This window comes from Chrysemys picta, chromosome 12 (assembly GCF_011386835.1).
Source record: "Chrysemys picta bellii isolate R12L10 chromosome 12, ASM1138683v2, whole genome shotgun sequence".
NCBI classification, from domain to species: Eukaryota; Metazoa; Chordata; order Testudines; family Emydidae; genus Chrysemys; species Chrysemys picta.
In genome coordinates this window covers 5,201,721-5,215,298 of record NC_088802.1, presented here as the reverse complement: position 1 = coordinate 5,215,298, position 13,578 = coordinate 5,201,721, and the positions used below count along the sequence as shown (strand labels likewise).

General features: G+C 46.6%; 1 protein-coding gene across 1 annotated transcript in view; it reads right to left on the bottom strand.

Moving 5' to 3' along the window:
* LOC101949999 (zinc finger protein RFP-like) overlaps positions 1 to 8,281 on the bottom strand; it is a 30,120-nt gene extending 21,839 nt beyond the window's left edge. The window contains exons 1-2 of the mRNA XM_024112904.3: positions 7,714 to 8,281; positions 31 to 126 (exon numbers count right to left, since the gene is read on the bottom strand). Of these exons, the coding sequence (XP_023968672.1) occupies positions 31 to 126; positions 7,714 to 8,124 (507 nt within the window). The 5' untranslated portion in view covers positions 8,125 to 8,281. The remainder of the gene's footprint in view (positions 1 to 30; positions 127 to 7,713) is intronic.
* Positions 8,282 to 13,578: the final 5,297 nt, after the last annotated feature.

Below are 13,578 nucleotides of genomic sequence, written 5' to 3'. Positions count from 1 at the left end.
CATTTGCTTCTGAGTAATAACGGCACTTACCAGCAGTTCCTGGCTTTTATTTTCCTCACTCAATTTAAGTGACAGAATCTCGTCTCTCTCTTTCTTCAAAATCTCCAAATGGCTCCAAATTTGGTCCTAACAAAAGAAAAACTGGTTTAGTTTTGGTTGTTTTTTGGAGGATTTCCTCCCATTTATTTATATTTGCAAGAATATCAAATACATAATAAAATAAGTGAGTACTTCTGTCACTCTCATGCTTGTGGTCTCTCTCTCTGTGGTCCAAATGACTCTTTATCCCCAGTGGAACAGCTTCTACAGGGAAGAGGGAGGAGCCCCACATCACAATAGCCCATGGTTAGGGCACTCACCTGAGAGATGGCAGATCCCTGTTCAAATCTCTTCTCCTCATCAGGTGGAGGAGAGCCTTGAACCAGTGAGCACCCTAACCCCTGGGTTAAACATTAGGAGGGAGGGCTGTCTTTGAAGCTTACAAGAAGTGGAAGATTGGACAAATGACCAGGGAGGAGTATAAAAATATTGCTCAGGCATGCAGGAGTGAAATCAGGAAGGCCAAATCACAATTGGAGTTGCAGCTAGCAAGGGATGTTAAGAGTAACAAGAAGGGTTTCTACAGATATGTTAGCAACAAGAAGAACATCAGGGAAAGTGTGGGCCCCTTACTGAATGAGGGAGGCAACCTAGTGACAGAAGATGTGGAAAAAGCTGAAGTACTCAATGCTTTTTTCGCCTCTGTCTTCACGAACAAGGTCAGCTCCAAGACTACTGCACTGGGCAGCACAGTATGGAGAGGAGGTGACCAGCCCTCTGTGGAGAAAGAAGTGGTTCGGGACTATTTAGAAAAGCTGGACGAACACAAGTCCATGGGGCCAGATGCGCTGCATCTGAGGGTGCTAAAGGATTTGGCGGATGTGATTGCAGAGCCATTGGCCATTATCTTTGAAAACTCATGGCGATCGGGGGAGGTCCCGGATGACTGGAAAAAGGCTAATGTAGTGCCCATCTTTAAAAAAGGGAAGGAGGAGGATCTGGGGAACTACAGGCCAGTCAGCTTCACCTCAGTCCCTGGAAAAATCATAGAGCAGGTCCTCAAGGAATCAATTTTGAAGCACTTTGAGGAGAGGAAAGTGATCAGGAACAGTTAGCATGGATTCACCAAAGGCAAGTCGTGCCTGACTAACCTAATTGCCTTCTATGATGAGATAATTGGCTCTGTGGATGAGGGGAAAGCAGTGGACATGTTATTCCTTGACTTTAGCAAAGCTTTTGATACCGTCTCCCACAGTATTCTTGCCGGCAAGTTAAAGAAGTATGGGCTGGATGAATGGACTAGAAGGTGGATAGAAAGCTGGCTAGATAATCGGACTCAACGGGTAGTGATCAATGGCTTCATGTCTAGTTGGCAGCCGGTATCAAGCGGAGTGCCCCAAGGGTCGGTCCTGGGGCCAGTTTTGTTCAATATCTTCATTAATGATCTGGAGGATGGCATGGATTGCACCCTCAGCAAGTTTGCAGATGACACTAAACTGAGAGGAGTGGTAGATACGCTGGAGAGTAGGGATAGGACACAGAGGGAGCTAGAGAAATTAGAGGATTGGACCGAAAGAAATCTGATGAGGTTCAACAAGGACAAGTGCAGAGTCCTGCACTTAGGACAGAAGAATCCCATGCACTGCTACAGACTAGGGACCGAGTGGCTTGGCAGCAGTTCTGCAGAGAAGGACCTAGGGGTTACAGTGGATGAGAAGCTGGATATGAGTCAACAGTGTGCCCTTGTTGCCAAGAAGGCTAACGGCATTTTGGGCTGTATGAGTAGGAGCATTGCCAGCAGATCAAGGGATGTGATCATTCTCCTCTATTCGGCATTGGTGAGGCCTCATCTGGAGTACTGTGTCCAGTTTTGGGCCCCACACTACAAGAAGGATGTGGAAAAATTGGAAAGAGTCCAGCAGAGGGCAACAAAAATGATTAGGGTGCTGGAGCACATGACATATGAGGAGAGGCTGAGGGAACTGGGGTTATTTAGTCTGCAGAAGAGAAGAGTGAGGGGGGGATAAATAAATAATATATGGAGATATACCTATCTCATAGAACTGGAAAGGATTTTGAAAGGTCATTGAGTCCAGCCCCCTGCCTTCACTAGCAGGACCAAGTACTGATTTTTGCCCCAGATCCCTAAATGGCTCTCTCAAGGATTGAACTCACAACCCTGAGTTAACAGGCCAATGCACAAACCACTGAGCTATCCCTCCCCCCATAATGATTTGATAGCAGCCTTCAACTACCTGGAGGGGGGGGTTCCAAAGAGGCTGGCGCTCGGCTGTTCTCAATGGTGGCAGATGACAGAACAAGGAGCAATGGTCTCAAGTTACAGTGGGGGAGGTCTAAGTTTGATATTAGGAAACACTATTTCACTACGAGGGTGGTGAAACACTGGAATGGGTTACCTAGGGAGGTGGTGGAATCTCCATCCTTAGAGACAAAGGACTGGCTGGAATGATTTAGTTGGGGATTGATCCTGCTTTGAGCAGGGGGTTGGACTAGATGACCTCCAGAGGTCCCTTCCAACCCTGATATTCTATGATTCTATGTACTAGCTTGTGGGGCCTGATCTGGCAGGCGTGCTCAGAGGCCACCTATCAGGTTGGGCCCCACACTCTTCTTAGGCAGCCAAATGCCTGTCTTCCTCCAGACTGTGAATGGCTCTAGGGCTTAGGTGGGAAATAGGCGTCCGGATGCCTAGCGGGAGGCAACATTGCAGTGTGTCTGCCTAGAAATATAGGGATGGTGTAAAAGCTGGAACGAGCCAGTAAGGCCCAGAACATTTTAGTCAATAAAAATGTTGCAAAAACCAGCAGGTACTTTTACAGACAGTTAAGAACAATATTTTAGTAATGAGAACAGACTCCTAACACATTGTACTCCTGGGGGACTTCTGCGCCACTACGCAATGAAGAATTTTGCAGACATTCATGTTGGGCACGCAGAATTTCCTTTCCCCCCCCACAGAAATGGGCTGCAGAGACGTTGGCTGCCACTAGGGGCTGCTGGACTTGGCAGAGCCCAGCTCGCAAATAGAAGACAATGCCAGGGGGTGGGAACTGGAGTGTTCCCAGCAGCTGTTGCAGTTGCCAGCACGCCCTGAGGGAAGGAAGGGGGCAGCAGGAAGCAGGAAACTCCGTGCAACCCAGCATCAGGTTGTTTCTCCTTATGGATCCCTGGGCTCTGGAGAGGTAGGGTCTGAGTGTCTGGGCCAAGGGGAGCCCCACAGCTGGCCTCTGGGGGAGACAGGGTGTGAGTGTCTGGGCTAGGGAGGGCTCCACGGCTGGGCTCTGGGGGGGAAGGGGTTGTGAGTGTCTGGCCCCTGGCTGGGCTCTGTGGGGGAGAGAGCAGAGAAGCAGGAACTGGGTTGTTGTAGGGATTTCTTTCACTCTCTAGTCCTGGGGGGGGGGGGGGAAATTTTGTGAGTCTGTATTGTTAGAGACATACTTGCTGACAGGTATTTTGAAATAAATTACCAAAATAATTGAAACTGGCATGATTGTATAAGTGTTATTTTGACAAATAACACTTGCAGAAGTTTGCAGAATTTTAAAATAGTGTGCGCAGAATTTTAAATTTTGTGGTGCAGAATTCCTCCAAGGAGTAACATTGTAATTAACTCATTTTGGCTCAAAACCATATTTTAAACACCAAAAAAAAAAAAAAAAAAAGACCTTGGGGACAATATTTTACCACTGAAAACTGATTACTAGAATGCTGTTATTAACCCATTCCAGTCCAGAACCATTTTTTAAACACCAAGAAGAACCTGGGACACGTGTTTCTGAAGTGGCCCAGAGGATGACATTTATAAACATAGCACATTACCTTGTGGACAATATTTTACTAATGAGAACCCATTACTAGCACACTGTCATTAACCTGTTCCAGCCCATAAGCATTTATTGAACGCTAATAGGAATCAGGAATACATGGTTCCGAAGTGGCAAAGGGACAAATTTTATACATACAGCACATTATCTTGAGGACAATAGTTTAGGAAGAAGAACCAATTAGTAGCACACTTTTGTTAACCCATTCCAGCCCAGAACCACTTTTTAACATCAATAGGGACCTGGAACAATCAGTTCTGAAGTTGCACGGATATAGAAAATTATTACATGTTGTACATAGAGGTGAGAATACATAATACTAATGAAAAACCCATGTAATTACCTTTTACAGGGCATTCCAGGTAATAAATAGCTTTATTACTAAAGCTGCATAGAACACACGGTTCTGAAGAGACACAAGAATGGCATTTTAATAAATAAAATTGTTGCCAAAAGAGAGTAGATACTGTGGCAGACACTTAAGACCAACATTTTAGTAATGAGAACAGACTAATCAAACATTTCTGTTAACCTGATCTGGCCCAGAACTTCTTTTTTAGCTCCAAAAAGGACCCAGAACACACAGTTCTAAAGTGGCTCATGGGACAAAAATGATACGCATAATACAACTGAGAATAACGCTATCCCACAGAAAACCTTTTCTGAATCCACCTTCAAGTGCCAATTACAGGCAAAAAATAGCTTTATTTTTTCTGTGGTGGCACTAGGAACCAAAATGATTCACATACAATGGTGTGACTTCTATAAATGCAAGCCTGCATTGCATGCCCGACCGCCTGTGCATTGTCTGACTGGCGGCCTGCAGGCTGGATCCGACACGTGGGATGATTCTGTCCGTCCCCAATGTAGAACACCATTTTGTCCTTCTCACAGCAGGACCTCGTACACAGTGCATGCGAGATCATGTTTACAACGCATGGAGGACGCCATTTTGGACTGTCTACGGCATGCAAATGAGTTGTTGCATGCAAATGAGATGTTGCATGCCCTACTAAAATGGTCACGGCATGCGACTGTATATGTAATACAACTAACTGGGAACAACACTACAGAAAACCTTTGCTGAAGCCAGCTTTAGGTGCCCGTTCCAAGCTCCAACTAGCTTCATAAATAACACTGCCCAGAACACTCAGTTCCGAAGAGACACGGGGAACAAAAATATGCTAGAAACACATCTTAATAAATAAAATTGTTGGAAAAACAGTGGATATTGTTACAGACATTTCAGAACAATATTTTATTGAGGAGAACTGCCTAATTACACACTTATTAACCCTTTCTAACTCAGAACCTTTTATTTGAACACAAAAAAGGACCTGGAACACACGGTTCCAAAACCGCTCAGGGACCAAAGTGATACACATAATACTACTCACTGAGAATAATGCAATAATACAGAAAACCTCTTCCAGACCCACCTTCAAGTGATGGTTTCAGGCAATAAACGGCTGTATCAGTAAATCCGCCCAGAACACTCAGTTCCGAGGCAGCACAGGGGACAAAAATGATACTCACAATACAACTGAGATTAATGCTGTACTACAGAACACCGCTGACAACCCACCTGTTCAACAAACAGCTTTATTCATAAAACCACCTGTAGACTCAGCTCCGAAGTGGCTCATGGGACCAAAATGAAGAGAAATGGCTGGAATGGCATTTTAATAAATAAAACTGATTTAAAACACCTCAGTGAAAACAGTCAGACAACGTTGGGAGCGTTATTGTAGTCATGAGAACTGATTAACAGCTGACTGTCATTAACCCATTCCAGCCCAGAACCATTTTTCAAACCAAGGAGGAGCCTGAACAGTCGGTTCTGAAGTGGCTCAGGGGACCATTTTTGCATACAGCACATACAGGTGAGACTGATACAATGCTAATGAGAAACGTGTCTGAACCGACCTTTAACCCGGGTTTTCGGGGGATAATTCGCTTTATTACTAAAACCACCCAGAACACTTGGTTCCAAAGTGGCACAGGGGACAAAAATGATGCATGTAATACAAGTGAGAGCAGCACAGCACTACTGAAAAAAACACCAAACCAGTCTTTAACTGCCTGTTCTGTGCAATGAAGGGGTTAATTATTAATAAAACACTCTGATTGAAAGTGGTCCAGAGGAGGGAAGTGAGTTGTTTGACTCCTACTGCCTGGCTTTGGGTAAAAAGTCTGAGTCTCTCTTGATCCCTTTTGCTTTGCAGCTGATTTGCTGCCTCTCTCGGTGTAAGCTCAAAAGCTTGTCTCACCAACAGAAGTTGTTCCAATCAGAGATATTACCTTGCCCACCTTGTCTCTCTGCCCCCTGCAAATCCATTTCCTTACTCTAATCTCACTCTTCAGGGAGCAGGCAGAATAGGTCACTAACCTCCTAGGTCCCTATCATTGTTGCCAATCACTGAGCTGGGAGTGTGTGTTGCTTAAATGCAATACATTATTCAATACATTAGTCTACTTTAATCATCCTACTCTATCATTGGTTGCATCTCAACAGTTGTCCAGTCGGTGGTGTGTCTCACCCTTAACTCTAATCTGATTTGCGCAAAGCTTTGCAGAAGATTTAACAAAACCTAAAGTTCACAGGTGCACAAATACAATAAAATAGATTGTTTAGTCTTTTTTTCTTCCAGTCTAGTTTAGTTTATATGTATAAATTGGGACCACTTTCACCACAAGAAGCAGTAGACATTTTAAAAAATCCTATAAAAGACAAAATATCGACTCTTCCAGCTTCTAAGCCAAAAAATGGACAGCTGCTTGCACACAGTTATGAAGGGCAAAAGGACAAAAAAGATGACTGGAGGTGTGATCAATACAAATGGATCCATACAGGAAGACATCTTTTCCCAATGAGGATTCTCTGGTAAGGAAGAGATATTTCTGCTTAACCTGAGGGCTGATGGATACAGATTAGGTTTTGTGTCACCGATACGGATACGAAGTTCTTGGTGTAAATGTGGACAAAGTGATTGTTCATTATTTGGGACAAGACAAAACACCTGACCCATATGTGCCCTATAGGAATATGAGAAAATATCCTTTGAGATTTCATGGTCGTACAATGCCAAAAGTTGTGGAGCAGAAACATTTAGGCCTATCTAAAAATTGCCAGTGAAAAATAACAGACTGTAATGTCTCAGCCGCACATATGAGAGTGACTCTTCTCAAAAATTCACAACAAATAAAAAATAATGTATGAAAAACAGAAAAGCAGAATCAGTCACAATGATTAGTGATATGTATGACCTTCACTGTCTCCTGGAAGGGTTTGTGTGTCAGTACTGCCAGGTCCCTGAAATCTCTGTAAGTCTGGATCTTCCAGATGTTATTGGTATTTTTTAAGAGGTGACAATATTGAAGCCAACTACACTTCTTTCATGTGCCACGTTTCTGCTAGCAGACTTTTACTCTCCCCCTTTATGTGCCTTTTTTCAGGAAAATCCAGCAATTCCTGTGGCTGCACTGACTCATGACAAATGCACAACACCTGCACACAAGATGTTTTTTTCATTTCTACCAAAATATGTGTTCCAGGTCAGCAGCAGTTCCACTGTAATAGTACTGTGCTATATGTATAAATTTCAGCCCCTGGGCCAATTCAGAACAGATGTTTCTAGGAGCTTATTGGTGTTAAAAATGGTTTTGGACTGGAACAGGTTAATAACAGTGTGTTATAAGTTTGTTCTCATTGCTAAAGTATTGTTCCTAAGGGTCTCTAACTGTATCAGCTGGTTTTTGCCATATTTTTTTTTTATTAAAATGCTGTTCCTGGCTGTTCCAGCTTTTACACTGTCCTGTGATTTCTTACCTTGTACTCCTCAGCAGCCTCCTCTATGGGAACCACAGTGTGTTCTCTGTGATCTCGGGACAGGTGGCAAACCATACACATGGGTATTTGATCCTCTTGGCAGAAGACTTTTAAATCCTCCTTGTGTTTTTCACACACTGTCCCAACTTCTGGTTCTTTTGTTGACTCCAGTGTAAGTTTTCTGGAAACTTCTACAATATTCCTTAGTTGTCTGTTTGGTTTGAAGTTTCTCTGGGAAAAAGTTTCTCTGCACTCAAGACAGTGGAAGTTTGTACTCAATGTTTCCTGAGTGATGCAGGCTTGGCAGAAATTGTGCCCACAATTTAGAGATATTGGATCTTTAAAATAATCTAGACACACCGAACAAGTCAGTTCAGCTAGGAGCAGTTGTGCTGGATTTGCAGCAGCCATGGCTGCTTCTGCAGGGAAGAGAGGAATTTAGTTTCCTTTTATTGTTCTCAGAAATGGGCTGATTCTGAACTTTGAACACCAAACAGGCACTTCCTGTGTATTCATTGTCTCATGTTACTCTTGTGAGTCCAGAAACACCTTGTGGTCTCAGTTGGTAAAGGGAGGCTCTACCATAAAAGACCGTGGAGTGGCAGCACCTGACACTGTTGGTCCCTGCAATGGTGCAGCACGGCCACTCTGCAGAACAGTTGTTTGAAAAACAGCCCCTGCCACATCCACAGCCAGCTCTATACCGCATTTCTTCCCGCCATCGCTGTGTCACTGTGTTGTGGGACTCCAGAGGTACCTACAGCATCGCTCATGGCACAGCTCTCTGCAGCAGGTGGTATTGGGAAAATGTACAAAGTACTGTGGGCTGCTGGTGGTATTCCAGCCTTCTGTTGGGGAACATCTTAGAGTCAGACCCATCCAACCCAATAACTGTGGCAATAACCATATTTTTTCTGCTTAACCCAAGGCCTTTGCATGAGGCACAGCTGGGCTTCTTAGCCTCCATCTAACTTCTGCAAAGTCCTGTGGGCTGCCAGTGGTATCCCAGCCTTTAGAAGGAGATGATCCTAGAGTCATGCCCCTCCAATCCAATAACTGTGGCATTAACCATCTTTTTTTCTGCTTAATATTTGCCCTCTGAAATTGATACAATAATTTCTAAATACTGTCTTCCTAGCCATGTTCTCACAGGTCATCAGGGTATATACAGATGGTCTGTGACTGAGGAAGAGGGAAAACAGGTGGCTGGAACAATGGGGGCCGGAGTCACTGCCTGATTCTCACCAACTGCAGCATGAAAACATTACGATATCTTGTGCCAAGGGCTTTGCATGGGGCACAGCTGGGCTTCTTAGCTTCCATCTAACTTCTGCAAAGTCCTGATCAGCAAAGCTATTCCAAGTGACAAAAGGCCTGGTGGATCTGTGTTGCTTCCAATGACATACGAAATCAAGTAGTTTTCACTGTGAGGGGGTTTTAAGCCATTTCTCAGACAATAACATGCAGATTCAGACCAAATTTTCAGATTCCAGAGCAGTGGACTTATCTATGGGGGACAAACACTGTCATCTCTGCTTGAATATGAGCCACTGTCACTTGCCAAGGGAGTGGAAGTTCCTACTGCCCTTTGGGTTATAACCTGTGAGTTAGATTCTAATAAAATCCAAGTGGGAGACATTGGGACTATTATCAGAAGAAATTTAGGGCAAGAAAGCAACCTATAAGCCCATACTAAAGAAATCATTTTTTGACAGTAAAAATCTTTTCAGTTATTGCCCTGTCTATTATCTCCTTTTTAAGGGAAAGTTCATCAAGAATCTTTTGTCAAGGCCACTCTAGTGCTAGTTGGGGGGATTTCAGATTTCCTTGACTCCTGTCAGTCTGGTTGTTAGCCAGCGTGTAGCACACAGACTACATTGCTAAAGGACCTTCCCCAGATCAGGGGTGAAGATCAAGTTAATCATGCTGACCCTTTTACATCTGTCAGACGTCTTTGATACACTGCCTATGGTGAATTGTAACTTATAGCACTACACTTGAATGGTTTTGTCCTTTTCTTTCTAGGAGGATCCCATAGGTAGTGCTTTGCAATTTTTTGTCTGCCCTGAGGATTTTTTACGCAGGCGCTACAAGGTTCTATTCTTAAATTAAGGAGAGAGGTCTCTGAGCTGCGCTTCCAAATTTTAAACAACACAAGCCATTCAGTTTTGCACTTTGTGTTGGGAGGTTTCATTTTGAGGATAGAGCTTCTACGATCTGTAATCATCATATTGCGTGGCAAGAGTTCATGGGCATTATAATTTCATCTGACCGTATCACTGCTAATCTGAAGGCTAAAGTCCAGCCCATCCCTAGTCTCGGAGAAAGGTGACTCTATAATTTATGGGAAATTACAAAACAGCATTAGGAAGTCCTGTGTTCTGATTGGCCATTAGACATCATGTTGTGATATACATTGGAACCCCACGCAGTATTTTTGGTGACCACTGTATGACATTGATGAAAGGTTTATGTGTGATTGTGTCTTACTCCATACCACAAGTCCTCCAGGAACTCGAAAGGGTGTGTGGGTGGGAGAGGGACTAAGGGGAGTCACTGAATACTGTAAACAGCCCCCAAAGGTACCAACTGCTTCAGGCCTCCGCTCCTGTGATAGGGCCATGTGGCCTCCCCTTTCACACACATACCACACCCTGTGCCACCAGCAGAAAGGGGTGTCAAAGCTTTAACTGAATGAGGGAGGTGGCTTGGGTTCAACAACTCAACCTTCTTCAAAATACTCTGCGTGGGGTGATTCCATCAATGGCCCTTCATATCAACCCATTTTTTAACACAAGCGGAGTAGCCTGGGGCAGGCGGGGATTGGCAGAGGATGCATCTTCCCAGTGTGGGGGTGAGGTAGGCCTTAGCCCTGCTTGCCATGGGGCCCCTCCCCTTGCTCCTCCTCTCCCCCCAAGGCCACACCCCCGGCCAGGCCTGAAGCGGGCCATGGTAAGAGCCCAGGGGGTAGGGTTACCATATCTGAACTTTCAAAAAAGAAGACACTCCATTGGGGGGTAGCCCCGCCCCCTAGCCATTCCCATCCACTTCCCGCCCCCTGATAGCCCCCCAGAACCTCCGACCCATCCAACCCCCCCTGGTCCCTGTCCCGTGACTGCCCCCCTTCTCCAACTCCCTGGCCCCCTTACCATGCTGCTCGGCTTAGAGCAGGTGTCTGACTCCGTGCCCCAAGGAGCGCCCCGCCCCACCCAAGTGCTGCCGAGCGGCGAGCTGAGGCTGTGGAGGAGGGGGGAAGCAGGGGAGGGGCTCTGGCTGCCGCTGCCAGCCCCACTGCCGCGTTCTCTCACAGGCGCACAGCCCCGCCCCCCAGCGCTGCCGGGCAGCGTGCTGAGGCTGCAGGGGATGCGGGGAGCCGGGAAGGGGCTTTGGCTGCCGAGGCCCCAATGCGAGCAGCACTCAGCCACCCTGTCAGCTGCTTTTCAGTCTATAAATAGCCGACCGGGGGGAAATCCCGGACATTTTTAGATTTTTAGAAATCCCCCCCGGACGGCTATTTAAAGTGCGAAAAGCCGGACGTGTCCGGGGAAACCTGGATGTATGGTAGCCCTACCGCGGGGCTGAAAATACAGTAGGAAGATAGATAGATAGATATATACACAGATTTTGGTCAGGGGGCAACTTTAACTGTGATTCCAGGAGCTACTTAGGCACCTGAAAACTATAGAGGCTTTTTTTTGCAGATTATTACACCTCTACCCCGATATAATGCGACCCGATATAACACAAATTCGGATATAACGCGGTAAAGCAGCGCTCTGGGGGGGCGGGGCTGTGCGCTCCAGCGGAACAAAGCAAGTTCAATATAACGCAGTTTCACCTATAACATGGTAAGATTATTTAGCTCCCGAGGACAGCGTTATATTGGGGTAGAGGTGTACTTAGAAATTAGCTGACAGGACACTGTATCTAATTCCTATTAGGGCTGTCAATTAACTGCCTGCGATTAATGCACAGCACAATTAACAGGAGTACTTGTGGCACCTTAGAGACTAACAAATTTATTTGAGCATAAGCTTTTGTGGGCTACAGCCCACTTCATCGGATGCATGCAGTGGAAAATACAGTAGGAAGATATATATATATACACAGAGAACATGAAACAATGGGTGTTACCATACACACTCTAACGAGAGTGATCAATTAAGATGAGCTATTACCAGCAGGAGAGAAAAAAACAACAACACCTTTTTGTAGTGATAATCAAAATGTTCCATTTGCAGCAGTTGACAAGAAGGTGTGAGGAACAGTAGTGGGGGGGGAGGGGAATAAACATGGGGAAATAGTTTTACTTTGTATAATGACCCATCCACTCCCAGTCTTTATTCAAGCCTAAATTTAATGTGTCCATTTTGCAAATTAATTCCAATTCAGCAGTCTCTCATTGGAGTCTGTTTTTAAAGTTCTGAAGTTGTGATAACAACAATATAATCTCCCTGCATCTAAAAGTTCTGAGATGTCCAGTCTACTTGACATATTGAATTAATGCCTTTCTACTTGTGTCCATGGCAGCGTCTAAGCTTCCTGGGTGGTTTCTCCATGCAGACCTTATGGAGGTGTCATCACTTCCACCGTGCAGGCCTGAGTCCAGTGGGGGTGTGTAGGGAGACAGGGTGGCTGCCCTCCGAACCTGAGGGTAAAGGGCCTTTCCCTCAGCCTGAGTGGGCGGGGCCAACCCAAGCTTGCTCCACCCCCCGGAAGGGGAGGGGTGGAACAGGAAGTATAAAGGGCGGGGCCCTTAGCTCAGTTAGGGCAGCACCAGGGAGGGAGGCAGACGCAGACCGCGGGCTGCTCCCTTCAGACCCTGCTGCCACGCCAGGGGAGGCCCTGGACCAGTGGAGACCTCACCTGGAGGACGGACTGGGGCTGCCAGGACTGCCCGCGGCCGAGTACCCAGAGGAACTGGAGGAGCCGGAGGGGGAGCTGGAGCTGCCAGCAGCGGACTACCCCGACGCACCGGCGGGACCAGAGGGATTCGGACGAGCGATCGGGTAGGAAGTAGCCCAGGGACAGAGCTGCACAGTGGTGAGTCTATATTGCGGAAAGACCCCGCTGATCCAGTGGCGGGACCCTCGTCCTGCCACTGTCAGGGCCCTGGGCTGGAACGCAGTGGTGTAGGGTGGGCCTGCGTTCCCCTACCCGGTCGGGCCACGTCGGGCCCTTTGCCGGCGCTCCCCTGCCTGAGGGGCGCGCTATTGACCTTTGCCGGCGCTCCCCTGCCTGAGGGGCGTGCTATTGACCTTTGCTGGTGCTCCCCTGCCTGAGGGGCGCGCTACTGGCTTTGCCGGCGCTTCCCTGCCTGAGGGGCGCCCTACAGACTCTGGCTGGCGGCCGCCCCGCCGCTAATTCCCCGCTGACGGAGGCGTGACCCAGGCCGGCCAGGGACCTCATAGCTCCCCACCGCCCCCTAGCGGGTAGGTGGGCCGACGCGGATCACAGGGTGCGTCTACACTGCAAAGCAATAGGACTTGAACAGTGGGTCCCATCTTGACTCAGGCTCAGACCCTCCCTCTCCATGTGGTCCTGAGATCCAGGGTCCGAGCCCTGGATTAGCATGATTTTCATGTAGGCAATAGGGGGGTTAGGCTTGAGTCTGAGTTTGAACCCTTGGCTTACATTGCAGTGTAGTAGAATACCCTTAGCTGTCTGTTTGGTTTGAAGTTTCTCTAGGAGGAGGTTTCTCTGCACTCAGGACAGTGGAAGTTTGTTCGCAATCCCTCCCAGTACAGAGAGATGCAGGCCTGGCAGAAATGGTGCCCACAATCTGGAGAGACTGGGTCTTTAAAATAATCTTTACACAACTGAACAAGTCAATTGACCTAGAAGTATTTTTGCTGGATTCGCAGC